The 23,118-nt window shown below is 47.1% G+C and overlaps 1 protein-coding gene across 4 annotated transcripts; it reads left to right on the forward strand.

Annotated features, from left to right (window-relative positions):
• The first annotated feature begins 222 nt into the window (after nt 1-222).
• Nucleotides 223-11,813, forward strand: SLC5A6 (solute carrier family 5 member 6). Of its 4 annotated transcripts, none has more exons than XM_059893386.1 (17): nt 223-326; nt 734-800; nt 4,283-4,827; nt 5,154-5,219; nt 5,547-5,703; nt 5,958-6,025; nt 6,348-6,502; nt 6,881-7,021; nt 7,217-7,346; nt 7,894-7,982; nt 8,400-8,512; nt 8,855-8,922; nt 9,334-9,420; nt 9,569-9,750; nt 9,966-10,069; nt 10,320-10,435; nt 10,831-11,813. In XM_059893386.1, the coding sequence occupies exons 3-17, from the start codon at nt 4,435-4,437 to the stop codon at nt 10,981-10,983; spliced, it is 2,022 nt and encodes a 673-aa protein (XP_059749369.1). In that variant the 5' UTR covers nt 223-326; nt 734-800; nt 4,283-4,434; the 3' UTR covers nt 10,984-11,813. The 4 variants fall into 4 exon arrangements, with proteins under 4 accessions (XP_059749369.1, XP_059749371.1, XP_059749368.1 ...); XM_059893385.1 differs by lacking the exon at nt 223-326 and adding an exon at nt 426-560; XM_059893387.1 differs by lacking the exon at nt 223-326 and adding an exon at nt 426-560 and having other exon boundaries at nt 5,547-5,598.
• The last annotated feature ends 11,305 nt before the right edge of the window (nt 11,814-23,118 follow it).

The following is a 23,118-nucleotide window of genomic DNA, read 5'->3' on the forward strand; positions in this document are numbered from 1 at the left end:
GGGAGGGCTAGGGGTCGCTGATAGCTGCGGAGGTCAGCGCTCTGCTCTATGTGCCCCAGTCCTCGTTCGGGGGGACTGACCACCCCCTTCTCCTATTCCCCTTTAAGCGAAGGCCTCCCCGCCACTACTCCCTCAGCCCCGCGTTCCTTGCGCTTGGAGCCGGGGTCGCGTATCCGCAGCGGCTGGGGGTTAATCCATTTGCCCTCAGTAAACATGGCGGCGCGGCGGCGTGGGCGGGCAGGGGGCGGGACCCCGCTGTCACCCGGTTTGGCGCTGCGGGGCCGGCTCTTTGGCGGCGGCTGGACCCACGTGTGGAGACCCGGCAGGTGGGCTGGACTGGGGCGGGCCGACAGGGGGTGGGCCGGAACACAGAGGCTCGGGAGAGTGGCGTCAGGGTGGGAAGGGACGAGGAGGGGAGGGGAGGAGCGGAGAGGTGAGGGGCGGAATGGGCCGGCCTCTAGAGTGGGGGCCCGGGAAGATCGGAGGTGCCGGCGACGAGGTGGTAGTGGTCCTGCCACCTCGCGTGTGGAGGGAAGGAGAGAAGCCAGGAAATAAAGGGGGTAAGGGTAATGGAGGAGCGAAGGGTGAAGGGCAAACCCTGTCGGGAGGAGACGAGCCGGAGCACCCTATCTCCTTCAGCTCAGTCCTGAAACCACGCGGCGTCCTGTGTTCTGGCGAGGAGGTAGGGGCGGGATAGATGCTTCCCTAACTCCTCATTTCTTTGCCTTCCCAGAAAAAGGGAGCGATGCAGATTTCGGGAAGAACCACGGGACCGCCTTAGCCTTGGCTGGGTCACGGAGGTAAGGGAAAGACAAGCGCTGTCCCGTGGTGGCCCGGCGCCCTGACCGAAGGGCGCCAAGCGAGCCCCGGGCCGGGGTGGGGGGGGGGACTGAGTGTTGGCTTTGGTTAGGGTTAGCAAAAGCTCATCAAAGCTAACCAAAGCTCGTCTTCAGTAGCGTGGCTTCCCTTCCACCTACCCCCAGGTGTCTGGAATCTCCTGAAAGGATTTACCTTCAGAGGGCTGGCACATTTTCTAAGGCATTAGTAGTTACTAGCATTTTAATGAGGGCCCCTAAAGCCTTTCAGAGCTTGAGGAATTCTAGGCACAGAGACAGATTTTTTTTTTAGTAATTTCTCTGGAAACTATGCAATCTTTTTTTTTAAAATTAATTTATTTTATTTTATTTATTTTTGGCTGCATTGGGTCTTTGTTGCTGCGCGCGGGCTTTCTCTAGTTGCAGCGAGCAGGGGCTTCTCATTGCAGTGGCTTCTCCTATTGCGGAGCACGGGCTCTAGGCACACGGGCTTCAGTAGTTGGGGCGTGTGGGCTCGGTAGTTGTGGCTCGCGGGCTCTAGAGCACAGGCTCAGTATTTGTGGTGCACGGGCTTCGTGGCTCCGTGGCATGTGGGATCTTCCTGGCCTAGGGCTCTCACCCGTGTCCCCCGCATTGGCAGGTGGATTCTTACCCACTGCGCCACCAGGGAAGTCCACAAAGACGGATTTTGAAGGCATCTTTTTGGGAAGGTTTATCTTTCAGTCGCACCTTTGCCTTTTGTAGGAGTCAAAGCAATTCACTTTGTAACCAAAGTGAGAGTGGAGTTAGGGTGGTGAAGGGTGATTCTTTCTTGTCTGTGTATCTTGGACTTTTTAAAAGAGTCCCACAGCCCGCTATTTGTGCCCTGTGTATTAGAGTTTTAGTGAGACAAGTTATCTCTTACTTTCGGCTCCTCTCAGATGCAAATCCATGGGGTTTAGATCAGTGTACGGTTGTTGCTGTTGTTGTTGTGGTTGTTTGGCCACGCCTCACGGCACTTGGGATCTTAGTTCCCTCACCTGGGATCCAACCCATGCCCCCTGCGGTGGAAGCACAGAGTCTTACCGCTGGACCGCCAGGGAAGTCCCCAGTGTAGCAGTTTTAGAAGGCCACTATCCTGTTCTTAGAATCATGTCTAATGAAGCCTTTGTTACTGGGTCTGGTTTTTCCTGTCTTGCCTGGCTCTCTCTTCAGCCGTCCAGGAGAGTTCTCTGCATCTCATGCAAATAGAATCCACAGGAGCCCTGCCAGTTTACCCCAGCAGTAGAGGGTCTCCATTTCTGTATATCTGTTTTCCTGTCTATACTTGGACCTTTTTTCGTTTCTCCAACTACCAGCCTAGCCGTATCATTAACGCTTTACCTCTACACAGTGTTATGTGCACACAGCAGACATCTTCTCTCCTCTTACTCTCTGGTAGTTCCCGTCACCTCTTTCACAGTAATAAAAACTTGCCAAAGAGGAGTGAGAAAACTCAAGATGTTGCAATGCACAAAGGCCCAGGGCTTCTTTAGGTTAAACCTGAGTGGCCTGTTGGGAACATTGTTCTGGGGACTAACATTTGTGACTCAGTAGAACATGTGATTCAAGAGTTGCCAACTCTGATTTCCTCTCTTCATTGGCTCCAGGAGGTTCAGAGTTCAGGACTGGTTTTCATGAGGTCGTATCTTGCCAGCCAGGCAACATCTGTCCAAGAACACAGTGTAGGAGAGCTGGAAGACAGCTAGGCTGATCTTTCTCCTAGTGGGCAAGGACAAAAGACATAGTTTATATTAATCTCTCTCTAGATTAGTTGAAATCTGATCTTTGCTTCAGGAATGACTGACAGCAATTAACACTCTGCTCCAGCCCTGGTTCTGGGAGTAGTGAAGGAGGGGCTCCTGGTGAATTACCTGTCATACCTACTGACAGCATTGTTTTTTCTCTCTTGTTTTATATCATGCTGTATAACCCTAGGGAACTAGAGAGTGTTCATATAAAGTGCATAACCTGAGACATGGTGTTTTGAAAGTGATAAGTATGGTTACTTATTTATAATTGTTAACGTTTATAAAGTACATAACACACTGCTGGATTATATAACAGGTGTTCAAAAGATGTTAACTAACATCATATTAGGCTATCTAAATCATGGGCCTCAGTGTGTTTGTTGGTAAATGAGGGGGTTGTAATAGTGATCTCTTAAGATTCCTTTAAGTTTTGACATACTGTGATCTGGTCCTTGTTCTGAGGATAACATAGGCATATTCTTTGAGGATTAGTATTTCTTGTGCAGGAGTTAGAAAAGCAACTTTCCCATCTCTCAGCAACTCTTTTCCAGTTCCCCCTTGCACACAGTGCCAAGTGTGACTTACAGTGAAAGCCTAATCCATCTAAGAATGCTATTGAATGTGAGCTCCCTGCTCCCCATTCTGGAGCCTCTAGGGCCGAGCTGGAGTTTGGGGGCTGTAGGGTGATAGGGCCATTTGGTCCACAGCGATTGGTTTCCTGAAGGGTCCAGAACAAATAGCTGCTGAGCTTCCCTCTACCCCCAGTTCCTCGTCTCACCTCAGCCACTTGTAGACCAGATCCTCAGCCTCTGCCCAGCTCCAGACACACAGCTTCTCCAGGCAGCTTTGATTCAGAACAGGGATTGCTTCTTGAGGTGGGTGTCTGCGCCCATGGGATAGGACCACTTTCCCTGACTGTTTCTCTTGCCTGCAGCTCCCTGGCTGGTTTGCTTGTTTCCAAAGTGCCCCTGTAATTGTAACTCTGAACCCCTGGCTCCAGCATGTTGCCATCTCCTTTTGAATCACACCACTCTTCCTGCATCTCCTACTGACTGTGGTGTTATAGGTAGAGGAGCTGAGAGGTGGGTGGCCGGCCTTATTTAGTAGTGTTGGGGAGAACAGAGTGGTTGGCTTGGGGTTGCCTGAAATGGAATTTGGCGCTCTCGTGGAGGTGGCCTCCCTGGTGATCAGTGTTGAGAAGGGCTGCTGTTAGGACGGTGACACTGAGGATCACGGGGGTGCAGGTACTGAGGCTGGGAGATTGGAGGAGGCCATGCTGTCATTCGTCTCTGTTTCTTCCTCCCTGCTGGCTAGTGGCGCCAGGCTGGGCTCTGCTGGCTTAGTACATTGTAGTGACTGGGTCTGTGCCTGCAGGATGGGGCAGGGAATTCTGAGAAGAAACATGGGCTAGAGTTGATTTTTCTTTCACTGCTAGGGTGGAGACCTAAGAAGGTTCTTAAGTTTCACAGCTGTGTACACCCAAAAAGGACTTGGCCAAGTAGTTGTCTCCTGGCCCTCTCAGTCTGCTGCTTCCTCCCTCCCCTCTCTGCCCTACCAAACCCATATCAGTACCTCCAGACCTTCAAGGGCTGCCATGGAGCTGGCTGGCCCAAATCTGATGGGTGTGGGATGCACAGGCCCAAGGGTGGGTGGCCATGAAGGCAGGATAGGCCTGACTGAGAGCCGATTTCTTTGCAGCTCACCCGGACAATGTCACTTGGTGGTAGAGGAGGACGGTGAGACGGTGGCTGGGAGTCAGATTGTAGCCACTTGCCTGCCACTGCCCAGCCGAGTGGCAGCCCAGAGCCCAGGAGCAGCAAGTGGCTGCAGGTCACAGACACAGAGAGGGTATGAGTGTGGCGGTGAGCACCTCCGCTCCCCTCCCCCCAGCCTCAGACACCAACATGGTCACATCCACCTTCTCCCTGGTGGACTATGTGGTCTTTGTCCTGCTGCTGGTTCTCTCCCTTGCCATTGGGCTCTACCATGCCTATCGTGGCTGGGGGCGACACACCATCGGCCAGCTGCTGTTGGCGGACCGCAAAATGGGCTGCTTTCCTGTGGCGCTGTCCTTGCTGGCCACCTTCCAGTCAGCCGTGGCCATCCTGGGCGTACCGTCCGAGATCTACCGGTTTGGGACCCAGTATTGGTTCCTGGGCTGCTCCTATTTCCTGGGGCTGCTGATCCCAGCACATGTCTTCATCCCAATCTTCTACCGCCTGCATCTCACCAGTGCCTACGAGGTAGGTAGGGAGGAGCACGTAGGACCCCCAGGGTCAGGGGTGGAGAGGAGGAACAGGGCACATAGCGATCTGGGCCCCTGGATCTCCTTTGCCTAATGAGAGTGACAGGGAATACCTTGTGTGTTTATAAGTTCTCTCTGGTTGAAGTTGGGCAGGGTGGGAGTTGGGGGAGAAGAAGGGTGCTGTGCTGAGTGGGGCCCAGAGTGGATACGAGTTGGATATTTCCTCTGCTCCTAGGTTTCTTGAGGGAAGTTGTGTGTGAATTGTTGGGGGTGGAGTGGAGAGAAATACCTTTTTAAAAAAAAAAAAAATCTACTCCTACCTAGTACCTGGAGCTCCGGTTCAATAAAGCTGTGCGGGTTTGTGGGACCGTGACCTTCATCTTTCAGATGGTAAGTGGAATGAGGATAGAAATTGAGCCTAATGCATGGTAGGGGGAACTGAACTCAGGCTTGCTGAGGCAGCTGGAGCCTTCCTTGCTCTCAGACTAGCAAGATTGAAATTCCTGCTAGCCCCCAGATGCAGCCTGCTTCCCATTCCTTCCGGTTCCGGCACAGATACTATGGTGGCAGCAAGCCAAACTTTGGAAGAAGGGAGAGGGAGGTGAGCCTAGGTGAAGGGAGGCCATTGGGATATTGGAGCTGAGGTCCATCTTTCCTCCTCTCTCTGCCCACCCTCATCTCCTCTTCCTCTCACATTCTCTTTTCCATACCCGACAGGTAATCTACATGGGGGTTGTCCTCTATGCACCATCACTGGCCCTCAATGCAGGTGAGGAGTCACAGCCCCTGACTCCCAGCCACAGCAGGCTGGGAAAAACCTTTGGGAGGGGCAGGTGGAGGAGAGTGTGCAGAAAAGAATCCAACCTTGACCAAGGTATTATTTCACTGCCTGGGCCCTTGGCTGGTCTCTACTAGAGGTGGAAAGCTAATCAAACATTAACATGCCCCATCTGAATTGGTTAATCAACACCTTTTGGTGGAGCTTTGCAAACTTTTTTTTTCCATTGTGGTAAATGATTTATATCATCCTTAATGACTAAATGCTTCATATCTTACCAAGGCTTCTCTGGCGTCTCTGCTGGGAAACCCTCCTCGGGAGACAGGAATGTGACTTTTATCTGTTTACAGTGACTGGCTTTGATCTCTGGCTGTCAGTGCTGACCCTAGGCATTGTCTGTACCGTCTACACTGCTCTGGTAAGCGCAGTTAGTCTTAGGGGAGGGAGGAGAAGAGGTGAAATTGGGAGGGAGATGGGAGGAAAGGGAAAAGATGGGATAAGATCAATAGGTGGGTGGTAGATGAGATAAGAATATAGGTGAGGAGAGGGCATGACCTTCTAGGGTGCTGTGAAATGAGATGTAGGAAATGGGATGGGCTTATGGTGGGGGGTGGGGGATGAAGGTGGGGGTGGGCTGGGAGTGACATCAGCAGCTGTACACCGGTGGCGGCTGTCTGGTGCCCTCGCTGGTGGTGTGGCTTCGTAGACGTCTGCGGCAGGTGTGCTGTCTCTCCCTGCAGGGTGGACTGAAGGCAGTCATCTGGACAGATGTGTTCCAGACACTGGTTATGTTCCTAGGGCAGCTGGTGGTTATCATTGTGGGGTCGGCCAAGGTGGGCGGTTTGGGGCACGTGTGGGATGTGGCTTCTCAGCATGGCCTTATCTCTGGAATCGAGTAAGTACACCCCTTCCCCCGCTGGGGTCTGTAGTGCCTGACAGCTGAGCCCATCTAGAGCCTGCGCTTAGGGCTGTAGTAAGCAGAGGGCAAGCTGTGGAAGTAGAAGTGCAGCACTGAGGCCAATGGGAGGCTGGCACTGCAGCGGTGGAGGGTGAGCGCAGCGTTCTGGCTGGTGGTTGGGTGTCAGGATGTTTTTGGTACCTGGGATGAGGCTATGGTTGGAGGGGTGGAACCACCCCCTCCCCACCCAACCTGCTGCCCTGTCTTGAGTCCAGCTTCGCCCTGGCAGCCATCTCTCTGCCCTGCCCCCTGTTGTAGGAGGGTGGGGAAGGCTGAGTCTCTGGGGCAACAGTGACATGTTGGTGTCTCTGGCAGGCTGGATCCGGACCCTTTTGTGCGGCACACTTTCTGGACGCTGGCCTTCGGGGGTGTGTTCATGATGCTCTCCTTGTATGGAGTGAACCAGGCTCAGGTGCAGCGCTACCTCAGTTCCCGCACGGAGAAGGCTGCGGTGCTGTGAGTGCAGGGCCAGGAAGACCGGGGAGCACAGGCTGGGGGAAGAGTGGGCCCCGGCTCCACTGAGGCAGTTGGGATGGGTCAGGATGCCGGAGCGCACACGCACCCATTGGGCAGGACGTGGGGCTGCCTTCTGGGGCTTGGGGACGTGCCTGCTAACACCGTCTCCCTGCTTGGCACTGGCCTCTTTTGCAGCTCCTGCTACGCTGTCTTCCCTTGCCAGCAGGTGGTCCTCTGCATGGGCTGCCTTATTGGCCTGGTCATGTTCGCCTACTACCAGGAGTATCCCATGAGCACCCAGCAGACTCAGGCAGCCCCTGACCAGGTGAGAAGGCCTCCCTGCACCCCCCCCTGCACCCCCCAAGGGGAGTGTCTGGGTGGCTGCAGGAGGGACTCCCACCCTGGGAGGGAAATGGATGGAAAGTCCTTCCTGTTCTGGAAATCTACAATCCAGCATGTGAGGATCCCAGCCCCCAGCTAATCACAGTGCCCACCCTACTGGGGCGGGGACCTACCTTCACTGACTCACCGCTCTGCACCACCTTCTCTGTGGGGAACCGTCACACACCTGGTCTCGTCTAACGTCTAACCCTCCCGACAGCCTCATTTTACAGAGGAGAAAAGGACGCACAGCGGGGTGGCTGGCATGCTCAAGTCACACCGCTCACCGAGGCAGAGCTGGGGTGTGGGCTGCGTCCTTCTCTCTCCGGAGCCTGCTTTCTCTCCACTTACTGTGGGGTTGCCCTCAGTGCCTGGCCCCCTGCCTAAAGCACGCAGTCTCCAGACACTGCGTGGCATATGCAGGGGAAGGGCGGCGTGCTCTGGGGAAGGGCCTCTCTGAGGAGAGCTGTGCACCTCTGCTCCGCCTGCAGTTCGCCCTGTACTTTGTGATGGATCTCCTGAGAGGCCTGCCGGGCCTGCCTGGGCTCTTTGTCGCCTGCCTCTTCAGTGGCTCCCTAAGGTACACTCTTTGACCTTTTCCATCAGGCTTGGCACAGCTGACCCCTCCTTGGTACAAGGTGATGGGTGGAGCGGGGGTCCCTCTGAGTCTCTCATTGTATTCGTTCATGTGTGAATGACAAGGGGCAGCTCATCTGTGTGGGACAGAGCGTATCCTCTCCTGGGAGATGCCCCTTTTTGGTGAAGGATTCTTCTTCTTTTATGATACCAGGAATTGATCTACTTGAACCAAACCTGTACCCCACTCAGAGAAGGCCAGGTGTCCCTGCCTCCCAGGCCTCTTCCTCGTCAGCCAACTGTCAGGATGGTGTTTGGGCTGCACACGTCCTCTCCTGCCTTCAGGGTGCTAGTCCCTCAGTGGGGTCCCTTGTTTTGCGTTTCTCAGCTTCTGGACTTGTCTTTCTCTTTCTTCTTTCAGCACCATATCCTCTGCTTTTAATTCACTGGCAACTGTTACAGTGGAAGACTTGATTCGACCCTGGTTCCCTCATTTCTCTGAAGTCCGGGCCACCATGCTTTCCAGAATCATCGGTGGGATTATGCTTCCTCATCTCTTCAGCCGTGTTCTTTCTAAGACACACCCTAAGAACTGTTGTCCATCTGCTTTGAAACACCAGTTTTAGCCTGGGCTCAGCACTTGCCCAATGAAGCACCAACCTTGTTTACGTGTCAGGGAATTTCCTGGGGGAGGTCTCTGAGTCACATAGAGTGAGGACGGGGTGGGAGAGACCTGGAGGTGGGGCCTGAGGTAATATGCCCTGTTTCCAGGGACACAGAGGTAGTAGTTTGGCTGGGGAAGGAGCTTTGCTCTACTTTTCCCCCTTTTATTGTGTTAACTCACATCTGCTTGTTTCCTCCTTTCTTTTTCCCCAGCCTTTGGCTATGGGCTACTTTGTCTGGGAATGGCCTATATTTCCTCCCAGATGGGACCTGTGCTGCAGGTAATGACTATGGAGGGAAGAAAGCAATTTTTAAGGGAGAAAAGGAGCTGATTGAAACGAGAAATTGAAGAAGACAGCTATTGTGAAAGGAATGACATAGGGGGCAGGTGTCAGAAATTCCCCTTTGATGAGCTACCTTTAGCTGTGAACAGATTCTCAAGTAGCCAAAAGCCCCAGGGTCATTGTTGGCTGAGAGATATCTGAGGATCAGCCTCAGGAGAACCCCGAGCACATTCCCTTAACCATTTCTGCCCTCTGGAATCCTGCGTTCTGATGATTCCAGGTAGAACAGACGGACAGCTCTGACAGGTGGGGCTCTGAGGCAGTGGTGGTAGCGGTGCCACGTTGGTGAGGCTAGGGATAGAGATCCCCTGAGTGTTCTTTTCTTTTTCTCAACCCTGTCCTCCGCAGGCAGCGATCAGCATCTTTGGTATGGTTGGGGGCCCGCTGCTCGGACTCTTCTGCCTTGGGATGTTCTTTCCTTGTGCCAATCCTCCCGTGAGTGACCCATCTGGCTCCACGGTCATGTGCGGGGGTGGACCTAGGGAACGACTTGGCAGGGCTCTCACTGTGACTGCTGGGAACTTACGTGAAGGTTTGGTGGGGCTGGCATTGAGACAAGAGAGTGCGCCGTGTCTCTGGGCAGGGTGCCATCGTGGGCCTGTTGGCTGGACTGATCATGGCCTTCTGGATCGGCATTGGGAGCATAGTGACCAGCACGGGCTCGGGCAGAGCACCCACTCCCTCTAATGGGTCCAGCTTTTCCCTGCCCAGCAATCTGACTGCTGTCACCATGGCCACACTGACGCCCTCGACTACTATCTCCAAGTGAGTCAGAGCTCACTCTCTCTCTCCTTGCGGAGAACAGCTCATTTCTGAGGGGTTTTCTAGGGGCCTTGCTAAGGGATGGCCACCAGAGGACTTGGGCCACATGTCGGGTGTTGGGCCCCAGGATTCTAGGACCGTGTAGGAGGGCGGAGCCGGGTGCCTGAGGAATGCCTGCCGCTGAATTGCTCATTGTCCTCACCCTCTGCTCTCCCCAGACCCACAGGGCTACAACGGCTCTACTCCCTGTCGTATTTATGGTACAGCGCTCACAACTCCACCACGGTCATTGTGGTGGGCCTGGCTGTCAGTCTGCTCAGTGGTGAGGGGGTGTGGCATGGGGGCACAGGGAAACAAGGACCAGCTGAGGGAGGGCGCTCAGGGGTCTGGGGTCTGGAGCTCAGGGAATCCCGGGCTCCTGGGTGCTGCCTGGAACAGTCAACGCTTCTTGGTGGAGCTCGGGGAGATGGGCGGGGACTGGGGGTTTAGAGTCCTGAGAGCAGGGGGAGAGCAGGGGGCCGCGGGTGCCCCCTGGTTACACAGTAGGAACCTCGGGAGCACTTTGTCTTCAGGCGGAATGCGGGGCCGGACCCTGAACCCTCGGACCATTTACCCGGTGTTGCCGAAACTCGTTGCCCTCCTGCCCGTGTCCTGTCAGAAGCGACTTCACTGCAAAACCCTCAGCCAGGTAGCGCCTCTGTTGTCAGATCGCCCCTCCCTTCCCTCTCAGGCTACTGCTGGCCCCCTGGGTTCCTGTGCCTCCCTTTTCTTTCTCCTCCCAGCCCCCCTTTCTCTGGTGATTGGCCTGAGCTGGACTGTCCTGCAGCAGCTGCCTGGCCCCTTCCCACAGGGGAGCGGGGGCTTGGTGGGCAGAAGGGTCTCGGCCCCGAGAGGCCACAGCTGCTGGCCTTTTGTCTCCCTCCTCCCAGCCCCGTGCTCATCCCCAGGCCTGCTCCTCGTCGGTCTCCTTTCTAGCCAGGATCAAAGCAGGGTCACCTTTCCTGCAAGAGAAAGGGGAGGTTCCTTCACCTCCCCTTTGCCTCACGTTCACCCCACCCACTCCCTTTGCTCTGTGTTCCCCAGGATCTCTCTGTGGACACCGCTGTGTTTCCAGAGAAGGTGAGCAATGGGATGCTGAGGGGCAGCAGAGACAAGGAGGCCATGGATGTGCCTGAGGAAGGCCCAGCCCACCAGGGGATCAGCCCCACCTTCATCCTTCAGGAGACCTCACTCTGATCTGGACTCGGGACCCAGCCCCAGAGACCACCCTGTGGCACAGGAAGGAGTTCCTTGGTGATCCTCAGGGGTGATCAAGGACTGGATGACCTCGCCCACACCAAAGGACCTTGTTCTTGGGAGCTTGTGCTGCAGTAGAAGCTGTCATGTCACGGGAGGTGTGAGAGTAGGACAGGGTTTTTCCTTGTTCCTTGCCAGTCTGTTCTCTAGAGAACCAGGCTTGCAGAGGGTAGGATTTTGCCAGAGAAAGGGAGAGAGACGAATCCTCTGGCAAAAGGATAATGGCTTCTGATTCTGCATCATCAGGCTCCTTTGAAGTGAATAGAAATAGCAGTGCTGGACCCACTTTGTCAAGATTGACCATCTCCCCGTAAAACTCAGCTGCCTTGGCCAGCTGTTGCTTCCCTCGCAGTCCCCTCGGAGCACACATTCTGTCAGCCACAAAGGGCCCCTGTGGCACTACTTTCAGGTTGTCTGTGATACCCAGGCCCCTCTCATTATCTGTCTACCTCCATTCTTGAGAGGGAGGTTTTGGTGTCCCTGAGAGGCGTCTCGGAGCATACAGGTATATTCATCTCTCTCGCGTAGAGTAGGGAAGCTTTCCACCTCACTGCCCCACCCTCCACCTCTGTAATGGGTACTTGGGGACGGGGAAAATGTTAATTTAAGAAACTAAATTCCATGACCAGGTCCACTGTGGAGCGTGCCATCCGTCTGACTCCTGAGCCACGCCACCCTAGTGGCATTTGGTCATTCATGCTGTTTCCTTTTGGAGTTTCTTCCCCACATATCTTTGTTCCTAGGGAATAAAAACTGCTATTGGGCTAGAATTTGGGCTCCTGTACTGTCTGCACCTGCTCTTGTCCACCTTAGTGCCATCCCTGGCGAAGATAAAGAGCCCCTCTTCCCATGCACAGGTCTTCCTCTGCTGAGGAGAGAGGCACAGGGGACCAGTGATGGCTTGGTGAGGTTTCTGGTCTCTCTGGCTGATGTGTCTACAGGGGGTAGCATTGTGCTTATGGGGTGGAAGGTGCACACTTTCCCTCTGCTGCTTCTCTTCCCCTGTGGCTCAGTCTGTTCCCTGTCCCGCCCACCACGTCCTTGACCAGAACAGTCACTGCTGCTCTGAGAATTTTCACTTTGGGACAGGAGGAAGAATGCTGCTATTTGCCTTTTAAAAATAGAATATTCGAGGTGGACTTTAATGGTCTTGTGAAGAACACTTTGCTCATGCCCACGCACACCTGGTCTCTAGCTCTGCTTGGCCCCGTCCAACTGCCCAGAAACAGCTCTGGGCAAGCTCTCCAGGCCCCTCAGCAGAGACTTAGTTCCACACACATCCATGGCCAGTCCCAGAAAATGCCAGGTTGACTCTGCCCTGAGGTCTGCCCTCCTCTTGACAGCCCCCCACCTTGGGGCTGAGGGCGACTGCTCAGCCCACGTCCCCACCCAAGCCAGCTGCCAGAGTTGTAGACCTAGCCGGGCTCTCATTTATTCATTCTTCAACATATTTATCCATCACCCACTTCATTCAAGGGCCTTACCTTGGCTGCCATCTTAGAGCTAAGGAAATGACTGTGCCACCCAGGGACTCTGCACCAGGTGCCACCGTTGGCCTTTGAGTTGCCCCTTTTTGTCATAAATTCTTGCATTTTGGCTATATTTACATAGAAAAAGGGGAGACCCTACAGGACTCAGAACTTTCAAGAATTATATTTAAGGGGAATGGTAAAAAAAATTCATTCTCCATATAATTCAGACTCTGTAACAGAACACAGATGTTCCTTTGTCTCTAATGCAGTAACTTATCTTCATGCAGCGTTTTAAAAGTACCATTTAATGATTGAGGGTGGAGTCTAATGGACAGACCTGGGTTCAAATACTGACTTCAGTTACTTCATCTATTAGGTGTGAATGTCACAGTTAAAGATTCAAAATTATATTGTGTGTAAAGGACTGATGCATTCCTTAAATGCCAGTTATTGTGATAATTATTGTAGTTTTCAAAGCACTTTTCATGTGCTACCTAATTTTATACTTTGGGAGAGAAGTACATTCCATATCATCTGCATATTTAATGTATAAGGTAACTGGATTGCTTGCCTAGTGAAGGGCTGAAGCAGAGCTAGAACCCGGGTCTGTGACTCCCATTAGCCCACCAAAGTCACATCTCTTGCCTGGAAGCAGTGTCCTTTTTGATAGGGTGCTCACACAGGTGACAGGGTCTCTCCTGAGATAGTCCAGAGAAAAACGATGTACTAAATGGGGTGCTACTGTACCATCATACTAGAATCTTTCTAGGTCAGTGGCCTTCAAACCTTTCTTGAGACCCACGGTAAGAATGTATTTCACAGCATGACCCAGTACACTGATATATTGCATTGTGTTACTAAAACATTTCATGAAAGAATGTCTCTGGGTATAGTTAATATTTTTGGAGCTCTCCTTTTCCCTTCCCTCCTTGAATAATTCAGTCCTTAAGCCATTATGTGGAGCAGAGCAAGGTAGGCATTCATGCTGGGGGCTGAGCGTTCTGGGTGTCAGAGCTCAAGTGAAAGGAGGGAGGCCATGCATAGGAATGGCCCAGCTTGAATGTCAGAGCCTGAGCAGGATGAGGGGGGCAACCACATGGAGGGCAGCCTGCTGTGGGGTGTTAGAGCCCAAGCTGGATGAGGAGAGTGCCCATGGGGGTCGGGAGCCTGGTGTGGGGTTGGAGAAAGAGAAAGGCGTCCTCACAGGAAAGAAGACGTGTGGGTTGTCAGCTGGAGTGAGTGAGGTGGGAGCCTATAAGGGGGGGCAGCTTGACGTCGGGTGTCAGCATGAGGAGGGCATCCACAAGGTAGGTGGCTCAGCATGGCTTGTCAGAGCCAGTGTGTGTATGTGTGTGTGTGTGTCCCACATGGAGAATCAGAACCCTATCAGAATGAAGAAGGCGGGACCTCCCTGGCAGTCCAGAGGTTTAGATTCCGCGCTTCCGAGGCAGGGGATGCGGGGTTTGATCCCTGGTGGGGGAATTAAGATCCTACATGCTGCGCGGCCAAAAAAAAAGAATGAAGAAGGCATCTATACGTGTGAACAACACGTGCAAGCAGCTCAACCTGGGCTGTTAGAGTGTGAGTGCAGTGAGGAGGGCATCTATACAGGAGGAAGATCTGTCATCAGGTGGGAGTCCAAGTAGGGTGAGGGGGTCACCTGCCATGGAGGCAGCCAGTGGTGGGGAGATGAAGACGTCCACACAGGGGCCAGCCCATTACAGTCTCAGAGCCTGAGTAGGATGAGGAGGGCATATATGCGAGAGAGAGTGTTGGGGCTTTGACTACATCCTGAGAGATTAATCAAATAAGTATATTAGGAATAACCTGAGCCATGTTTCTCACTAGTGGAGAAGGGTGTTACATGCATGGAAAGGGAGAAAGCAAGAATGAACTCTGTGGTGGTGGATCGGAGAAAGGGATATTGGCATGTGTTCATGGTTTTTAACAGATCTACATAAATATAGAAATAAACAGGGAGGGAAGTAGCTCTGTCCGCTGAGGGTTTGGGAGCAGGAGTAGTGTGATAGCAATAAGTGCTTTGTGCCTAGATCTTGGATTCTAAATACCATTTTCCACTAAAAACAACAACAACAACAAAAACCCAAGGCTTCTTGGAGAAATAGTTGATTCTAGGGCTGGGACCAAAGTACAAGATAGGCCTGGAACATCTTGTGCCAGAAAGCAAAGAACTTATCAAGGAAAGATAAGATCATATCAAAGGACACAGAAGTTAGCTTGAAGGGACTCTCACTAGCCAAATCTGGAACATTCTGAGCATTAAAATAATAGTAATGGATTATAAGCTATTGAATGAAAAAAAAGGAAATCATGAATTCATACTGATAAAAGTAGTAAGTTGGAAATTAGATAGGGTATGGTATATTTATGTAGTTTCAAATACTTCTCTCTGCACAAAATACTTAATTACAAGGGAAAAAGAACTGTAGTGGAGAAGCCTGGCAGACACCATCTTAAGTGATCAAAATAAACATCATCTGTAATGGGATAAATCATGCATTTATCCCATTTATCCCAATGGGATAAGTCATGCATCACCTGATAAGATGCAAAGGGAAGAACATGTAATCACTTCTGTGATTCTCTTGTCAGAAATGTATAACCTGAATCTAATCATAAGAAAACATCAGACAAAATAAAATTGAGAGACATTCTATAAAATAACTGGCTTGTAATTATTGGGAACATAGCTGAAAATTAAATAGGATCTGAGCATTAGATGGAAGTAACATTAACTTCCTGACTTTGATGCTTCTGTTGTGGTTATGTAGGATAATGTTCTTGTTAGTAGGAAATACACAATAAATTTAATTTCATGCACGATCTACTGATGTGTTGCAATCGGCTAAAAACACTGTAGTTCTAGGCTTCCTTCCCAGCTTTCAGACACGAATGGGTTTCTTTCCCACTTCCCACCACCAATGGTCCCAGAATTCCAAGGCCTCCATGCATTTTCTATTTTCCTAAAGTGGTCATGTCCTCTGAGAAGCCATTTCTGGCTGTTCCCCTTCCTGTGAGAAGCAAAAGGGCTATCAGCCTCCAGTCCCAACAACAAACCTTGGCTCCCCCTCATCTGACAAAGCAGAAAACAGATGACTTCATGTCAGGGCGGGTGGTGGGTGGGTAGGGTCTTCGGTCCATTTGACCATTTTTGCCATTTGGAGAAAAATCCTTCCAACCATTCCTGTGTGTTCACTAAGCCATTGGCAGAAGTTCCAGCTCCCAAGCAATAAACTCTTTGGATTTATCGTCTGAGAAACATTTCTACCAACCTAGAATTTTACACTTAATCAAAACGTAATACAAATGAGAGCATGAAATAAAGACATTTTCAGATATACAAGGCAACATAAAGTCAACAGACGTCAACTGTTAGAGAGAACGATGACCAAATTAACCAATAACATTTATTGTTACATCTAAATAAGCAGGGATTATTTTTCAAACAATTAATATAATCTGGAACTAAAATCCAAGAGCTAAGATTCTCTAAACTAATTGAACTAAGATTCTCTTTTCTCGTTTTTAGAGAACAAGATGTAGACCAACACTGGATAATAGAAAAATTAAAGTATGAGTTATACATGTAAAGATAACTAATAGAATAAAAGAAATATGATATATCACTCCCATACCATTAAAGCAAAATATCAAATGGAACAAAAAAAACCCTGATTATTCCAAGCATAGGTGGAGTGTGTGTGTGTGTGGGGGGGGGGGGGATTTTTCTAAATAAAAATGCTGAATAACGTGGTAAAAATAAGTCGAAGTGTATCACTCATCTCAATATTTATGAATATATAGAAGTAAAACAAACAAAGTCATAGATTTATACATTTGGCAATAAGGAAAGAAATCCAGCTTTTGCTATTATAAAAGATATACTTAAAAGGAAACAGCATGAAATAATTGAAAATAAAGGTATGGAAAAAAATTTGCCATGCAAATGATAAAACAAAAGCAGAAGTAGTAGCAGTAATATCAGACATCAATAGAATTTAATAGAATATCAATAGTATGTCAATAGAATCAAGGCATAAGGCATTAAAACAGATCCAAAATGATGTTTCATATTGTTTATAACAAAAAGCATTACTGAATTTGCTTATCTGATAGTAAAGCAGGTTAAATATCTGGACCAATGTTCCTGTTGAAAGCAGTGATAATGCTGAATAAAATGTTTTTAAAAACTTCTTAAAATCATCGTACAGCTGGTAAGGGTAAGACTTCACTGGGCTGAAGGCTAAGTGAGGGCAGGAATCCAGACATGTAGGCAGAACCCTGAGGCTGCTATTGTCCCCAGTGGCATTGGCAGATCTGGGTGAAATTGAGCTTTAGTTTCAACAGCTTGAGCTTTGACAGAAGTCTAGCCCAGGGGATGCCCAGCATATGGAGACTAAAAGGATACTTTCCCTCCTTAAAGCTGGGGCCCAAAACGGTGATGCCCTCAGGCCCCAGGAATGCAAGAAGAGTTGCTCTAGAGCCAAGCAGAGCAGTGAAGAGAATCTCTGTAAAATCACAAATCAACACTTGTGGATTTGCAGTCCAATTTCACATTGCTCAACAGTCAAAATTTGGGACTTTGAAAAGAATAATAAAATTCACCAACTCTGGCAAATATGATCAAGAAAATTGATAAGGTACTACAACTAGAGATTATTGTACTAAGTGAAGTAAGTCAGAAAGAGAAAGACAAATACCATATGATATCACTTATATGTGGAATCTAAAATACGACACAAATGAACCTATCTATGAGACAGAAACGGAATCAGGGACAGAGAATAGACTGGTGGTTGCCAAGGGGGAGGGGGATAGTGAGAGAGGGATGAATTGGGAGTTTGGGATTAGCAGATGCAAACTATTATATATAGAATGCATAAACAACATGGTCCTACTATATAGCACAAGGAACTATATTTAATATCCTGTGATAAACCATAATGGAAAAGAATATGAAGAAGAATGTATAGGGCTTCCCTGGTGGCACAGTGGTTAAGAATCCGCCTGCCAATGCAGGGGACATGGGTTTGAGCCATGGTCCGGGAAGATCCCACATGCCACGGAGCAACGAAGCCCGTGAGCCACAACTACTGAGACCACGAGCCGCAACTACTGAAGCCCGTGCGCCTAGAGCCTGTGCTCCGCAACAAGAGAAGCCACTGCAATGAGAAGCCCATGCACAGCAACGAAGACCCAACGCAGCCAAAAATAAATTAAAAAAATTAAAAAAAAAAGAATGTATATATGTGTATAAGTGAGTCACTTTGTTGTGTTGTAATTAACACAACATTGTAAATCAATTATACTTCAATAAAAAAATCAAAAAAAAAATTGAGAAGGTACAAATAATTCCAGAAATAAAAAAGATACATAGGGCTTCCCTGGTGGCGCAGTGGTTGAGAATCTGCCTGCCAATGCAGGGGACACGGGTTCGAGCCCTGGTCCGGGAGGATCCCACATGCCGTGGAGCAACTAGGCCCGTGAGCCACAATTACTGAGCCTGCGCGTCTGGAGCCTGTGCTCCGCAACAAGAGAGGCCGCGATAATGAGAGGCCCACGCGCCGCGATGAAGAGTGGCCCCCACTTGCCGCAACTAGAGAAAGCCCTCGCACAGAAACGAAGACCCAACACAGCCATAAATAAATAAATAAATAAATAAAAATTTAAAAAACCCAAGGTTTAAAAAAAAAAAACAAAGATACATAATTACAGATATTGTAGACATTAAAACAATAGTAAGAAGATATTATAAACAACTTTACGCCAATAAATGTGAAACTTTAAATAAAATGGACAAATTACCAGAAAAATACCACTTATCACAGACTCAGGAGACAAGAAAAAATCTGAATAGTCCTATTCCCATTAAAGAAATAGAAACAGAAGTAATAAAAGTATCTAATTGTGAGAAGAATCCAGGGCCTATATGGCTTCACTGTTGAGTTTTACTAATATTTCAAGGAATAAATAATTCTAAATTTACATAAATGATTCCAGAGTATAGAAGAAGAGGGAACCCTCCTGAATGCATTTTCTACTTACCAGCAGCAAGCATTTAAAGTCTGAGATTTTAAATGTATCTTTTATAATAGCATCAATCTAATACCAAAACTCTACAGAGACAGCATAAGAAGAAAGGAAATGTATAGGTCAATATTACTCACAAACACAGGTGTAAAATCATAAAATAGTAGTGAATCGAATCCAGCTATGTATATAAAAAAATAACATATCATTACCAATTGAGTTTATCTCAGAAATGAGAGGTTGGTTTAACAACAGAAACTCAAATAATGTAATCCTTACCATTTACAAATTAAAGCAAAAATCTCACTATCATCTCAAAAGATGCAGAAAGGTGTTTCAAAAGATCAACATTCATTTATGAGAAAAGTTATCACTAGCAGGACTTCCCTAACCTGATTAAAGGGTATCTATGAAAAAAAATCTACAGCAAAATGTTAAAAACTATAATCAAATTTAAAGGTAAAATAATTTAACTAATTCTTTTAACTATAATCAAATTTTTTAAAAAAGGGAAACAGCTGAAAAAAATTTAGCAGTGAAATGTTGAACACTCTCTTTGAAATCAGAAACAAGATAAGCATGCCTGCTATTACAATTTCATCTTACCATTGAATTAATATTGTAGTCAGCAGTCACGCAAAAGCTCAAAAGAAAAGAAAAGAGTGATGAATTTGACCATATTAAAATTAAAAACTTCTTTTTTTTTTAACACCTTTATTGGAGTATAATTGCTTTACAGTGGTGTGTTAGTTTCTGCTTTATAACAAAGTGAATCAGTTATACATATACATATATCCCCATATCTCTTCCCTCTTGCATCTCCCTCCCTCCCACCCTCCCTATCCCACCCCTCTAGGTGGTCACAAAGCACCGAGCTGATCTCCCTGTGCTATTCGGCTGCTTCCCACTAGCTATCTATTTTACATTTGTTAGTGTATATATGTCCATGCCACTCTCTCACTTTGTCCCAGCTTACCCTTCCCCCTCCCCTATCCTCAAGTCCATTCTCTAGTAGGTCTGTGTCTTTATTCCCGTCTTGCCCCTAGGTTCTTCATGACCTTTTTTTTTTTTAAAAAAAACTTCTTTTCAATGAAAGACACCATTAAAAGAGCGAAAAAGACAACATACAAAAAGTAGAGAAAATCTGTTGTATTTGTGACACATACAACTGACTTAAAGAACATGCAATGTAAAGAACTTCTAAGAATTGACATGAAAAAGAGAAATCATCCAATTAAAAATGGGGAAAATATTTGAATTGATATTTTACAAAAAAGGAAATCCAAATGGTCTATAAGGAATTCAGTCTTACTAGTGATCAGGGATATGCCAATTAAAACAAGATACAATTACACACTTACCAGGTTGGCAAAAAATGACTCCAAGTATAGATTGGAAACAGTGACTTGATATGTGTTAAGGTGGCTACAGTTTTACTCACCACTGCTTTTGTACCATAAGTGAGAATGTCCACAGAGTGAAAAGGGCATGTTACATCTTAGTATTATGATAGAAGAAAATAGCTCTAACATCAGTGACTCCTTGATAAAGTCCCTGGGACCTCTAGGGGTTCATGGACCACACTGTGAGAATTGTTGCCCTAAACCAGGAGACACACAAGAACTTTCATAGCAACATAATAACCTCAAACTGGGGACAATCCAAAAGTTCATAAAAACTAGTGTTACATTCATACAAGAATGCTTTGCAGCAATGACAAAAAATTAACCACAACCATACACATAAGCTAGTGTTGATTTTTTAAAAAAAGCAAGTCATAGAAGAAAACACTGTGATTCCATTTGTCAAAGTTCAAAGCAGAAAAAAACTTAAGCCCCATTGTTTATGGACCCATACAAAGTTTGTAGAACCATAAAGAAAAGCAAGGGAATGATTAACCTCAAACCCAGGTGAGTGGTTACCTTGAAGGAAAAGGGTGGATGATGTAATCTGGGAGGGGCTTTGCAGGTACCAGCTGTGTTCTAGCTCCTCACTGTGTGGGAATATCATAAAGATTCACTCTAAACATTACAAATATATCTTATATGCTCTAGGAATATTTCTCAATAACTAAGAAAAATCTAATGTATAATAGTCATCAACATAGCTCTCATTTCCAGTATATTCTTAAGAAGAAAAGCAAGATGCAGAATAATACATAATATGCCACCTTTTGTAGGAAAAATGATGAGGAAAAGAATATATTAATGCTTGTTCGTATATGCACAAACTATCTCTGGAAGGGTATGGGGGAAACTAACAGTGATGAATGCCTGTGAGAGGGGCCGGGATGATAAGGGGACCAGGCTGGAAGGGGAGCCTTTTCTTTCATCTTTCTGCACCTTTTTATACATTTTGATTTTGAACAATTCATGAATTACTTATACTAAAATATTTTAAAAGCCCTGTGCATCTGGAAGTTTAAAAATATTTCTAAATAACACCTGCATTAAAGACAAATCGTACTGGAAATTATAAACCATTTAGAAACTTATTGCAACTCAAGCATTACATAGCAAAAACCGTGGCTTTAAGCAATCTTTTAAATGTTGAACAATCTGATGGGCAAATACATCTCATTTTATTTGCTTTTCTTGATTACTATTGCGTTTGAGCACCTTTTCTTTTTTCGCTTTCTTTTCTCTTCCTCCTCCTCCCCTTTCTCTTTCCTTCCTCTTCCTCTTCTTCTTCTTTGATTTTCATTTTTCTGTGAATTTCCTGGTCATATCCTCTATCAATTTAAATTATTGTTGTCAGAATTCTGTATATATTCTGGATATTCATTTAATGCAACATTTTTTTTCTCCTACACTTTCTGTTTTCTTTCAACTTTTATTATAGCATTTTTTTTAACAGAAATTTTAAATTTTATGAGAACAAATCTCTCAGTTTTTTATGGCTTCTGGATTTTGTATCTTGTTTAGGAAGGCTTTCTCCACCCCAATATTATTAAAGATATAGTTTAAAATCCTTTAAAATATTTTAACTTTTCCCCCCAAATGTTTAACTATTTGTACCATCTGTGTTTGATGTGATGGGTCAGGAGGGTCAGGAGGATCAATCTAAAATTATTTTTCCTTCAGTGGATAGCCAATTATCTCACATGATTTATTGAAAAAAGCCACCCTTCCTTCGTAGTTTTTTTTTAACATCTTTATTGGAGTAAAATTGCTTTACAATGGTGTGTTAGTTTCTGCTGTATAACAAAGCGAATCAGCTATACATATACACAAATCCCCGTATCTCCTCCCTCTTGCGTCTCCCTCCCACCCTCCCTATTCCACCCCTCTAGGTGGTCACAAAGCACCGAGCTGATCTCCCTGTGCTATGCAGCTGCTTCCCACTAGCTATCTATTTTACATTTGGTAGTGTATATATGTCTATGCCACTCTCTCACTTCGTCCCAGCTTACCCTTCTCCCTCCCTGTTTCCTTAAGTCCATTCTCTTCATCTGTGTCTTTATTCCTGTCCTGCCTCTAGGTTCTTCAGAACCTTTTTTTTTTTTTTTTTTTTTTTGATTCCATATATATGTGTTAGCATAGGGTATTTGTTTTTCTCTTTCTGACTTCACTCTGTATGATAGTCTCTAGGTCCATCCACCTCACTACAAATAACTCAGTTTCGTTTCTTTTTATGGCTGAGTATTATTCCATTGTATATATGTGGTACATCTTCTTTATCTATTCATCTGTCGATGGACACTTAGGTTGCTTCCATGTCCTGGCTATAGTAAATAGAGCTGCAATGAACATTTTGGTACATGACTCTTTTTGAATTACTGTTTTCTCAGGGTATATGCCCAATTGTGGGATTGCTGGGTCCTACGGTAGTTTTATTTTTAGTTTTTTGAGGAACCTCCATACTGTTCTCCATAGTGGCTGTATCAATTTACATTCCCACCAACAATGCAAGAGGGTTCCCTTTTCTCCACACCCTCTCCCGCATTTATTGTTTGTAGATTTTTTGATGATGGCCATTCTGACCCCTTCACAGATTTTAAATGTCGCCTCTATTGTAAGCTTCATATGGAGCTGTTTCTGCATTTTATTCTATTCCACTGAGCTATTTTTATCCCTTTAATTTTATACTGCTAGATCTATTTCTAAAATGTTAATATAGCTTTATGTATTTTTATATTTACATTTTCATATACTTTAGGGAAAATTCCCATGAAATAATCTTTTTCGATTTTTTTTGGCTACTATTGAATATTTCATCTTTCAGAAGAGAATCAGAATTCTTAAGTTCCAATTTAAAAATCCTGTTAAGATTTGGTTGGGATTGCATTAAATTTATAGATTAGTTTGATTGTCCTGGATGCCTACAGCATAGAAATATCTTTACCTGGATGATGTAAGTACCAGATCCGAGTGGTTTCCATGCAGTCTCCTTGTGAATTTTTATTTGATTCTGACAGGCAATTCCAAGGAGCCATCACTCTGTCTGAATTGTCCACAAGGAGTCTTCAAAATCCACACTGTGGATGGTGCTTATAGTGGGCTCTGCTCTCAGTCTTTGGGTAGACACTGTAAGTTCAAAGTGGCAAGCAGGG

This window comes from Balaenoptera ricei, chromosome 13 (genome assembly GCF_028023285.1).
Source record: "Balaenoptera ricei isolate mBalRic1 chromosome 13, mBalRic1.hap2, whole genome shotgun sequence".
Lineage (NCBI taxonomy): Eukaryota > Metazoa > Chordata > Mammalia > Artiodactyla > Balaenopteridae > Balaenoptera > Balaenoptera ricei.

Bases quoted from the DNA above. Each gene is read 5' to 3' on its own strand.
- SLC5A6 (XM_059893386.1), top strand. From the start codon at position 4,435: ATGAGTGTGGCGGTGAGCACCTCCGCTCCCCTCCCCCCAGCCTCAGAC. The intron at 4,828-5,153 runs GTAGGTAGGGAG...ACTCCTACCTAG, and splicing joins ATCTCACCAGTGCCTACGAG to TACCTGGAGCTCCGGTTCAA. The intron at 5,220-5,546 runs GTAAGTGGAATG...CATACCCGACAG, and splicing joins TGACCTTCATCTTTCAGATG to GTAATCTACATGGGGGTTGT.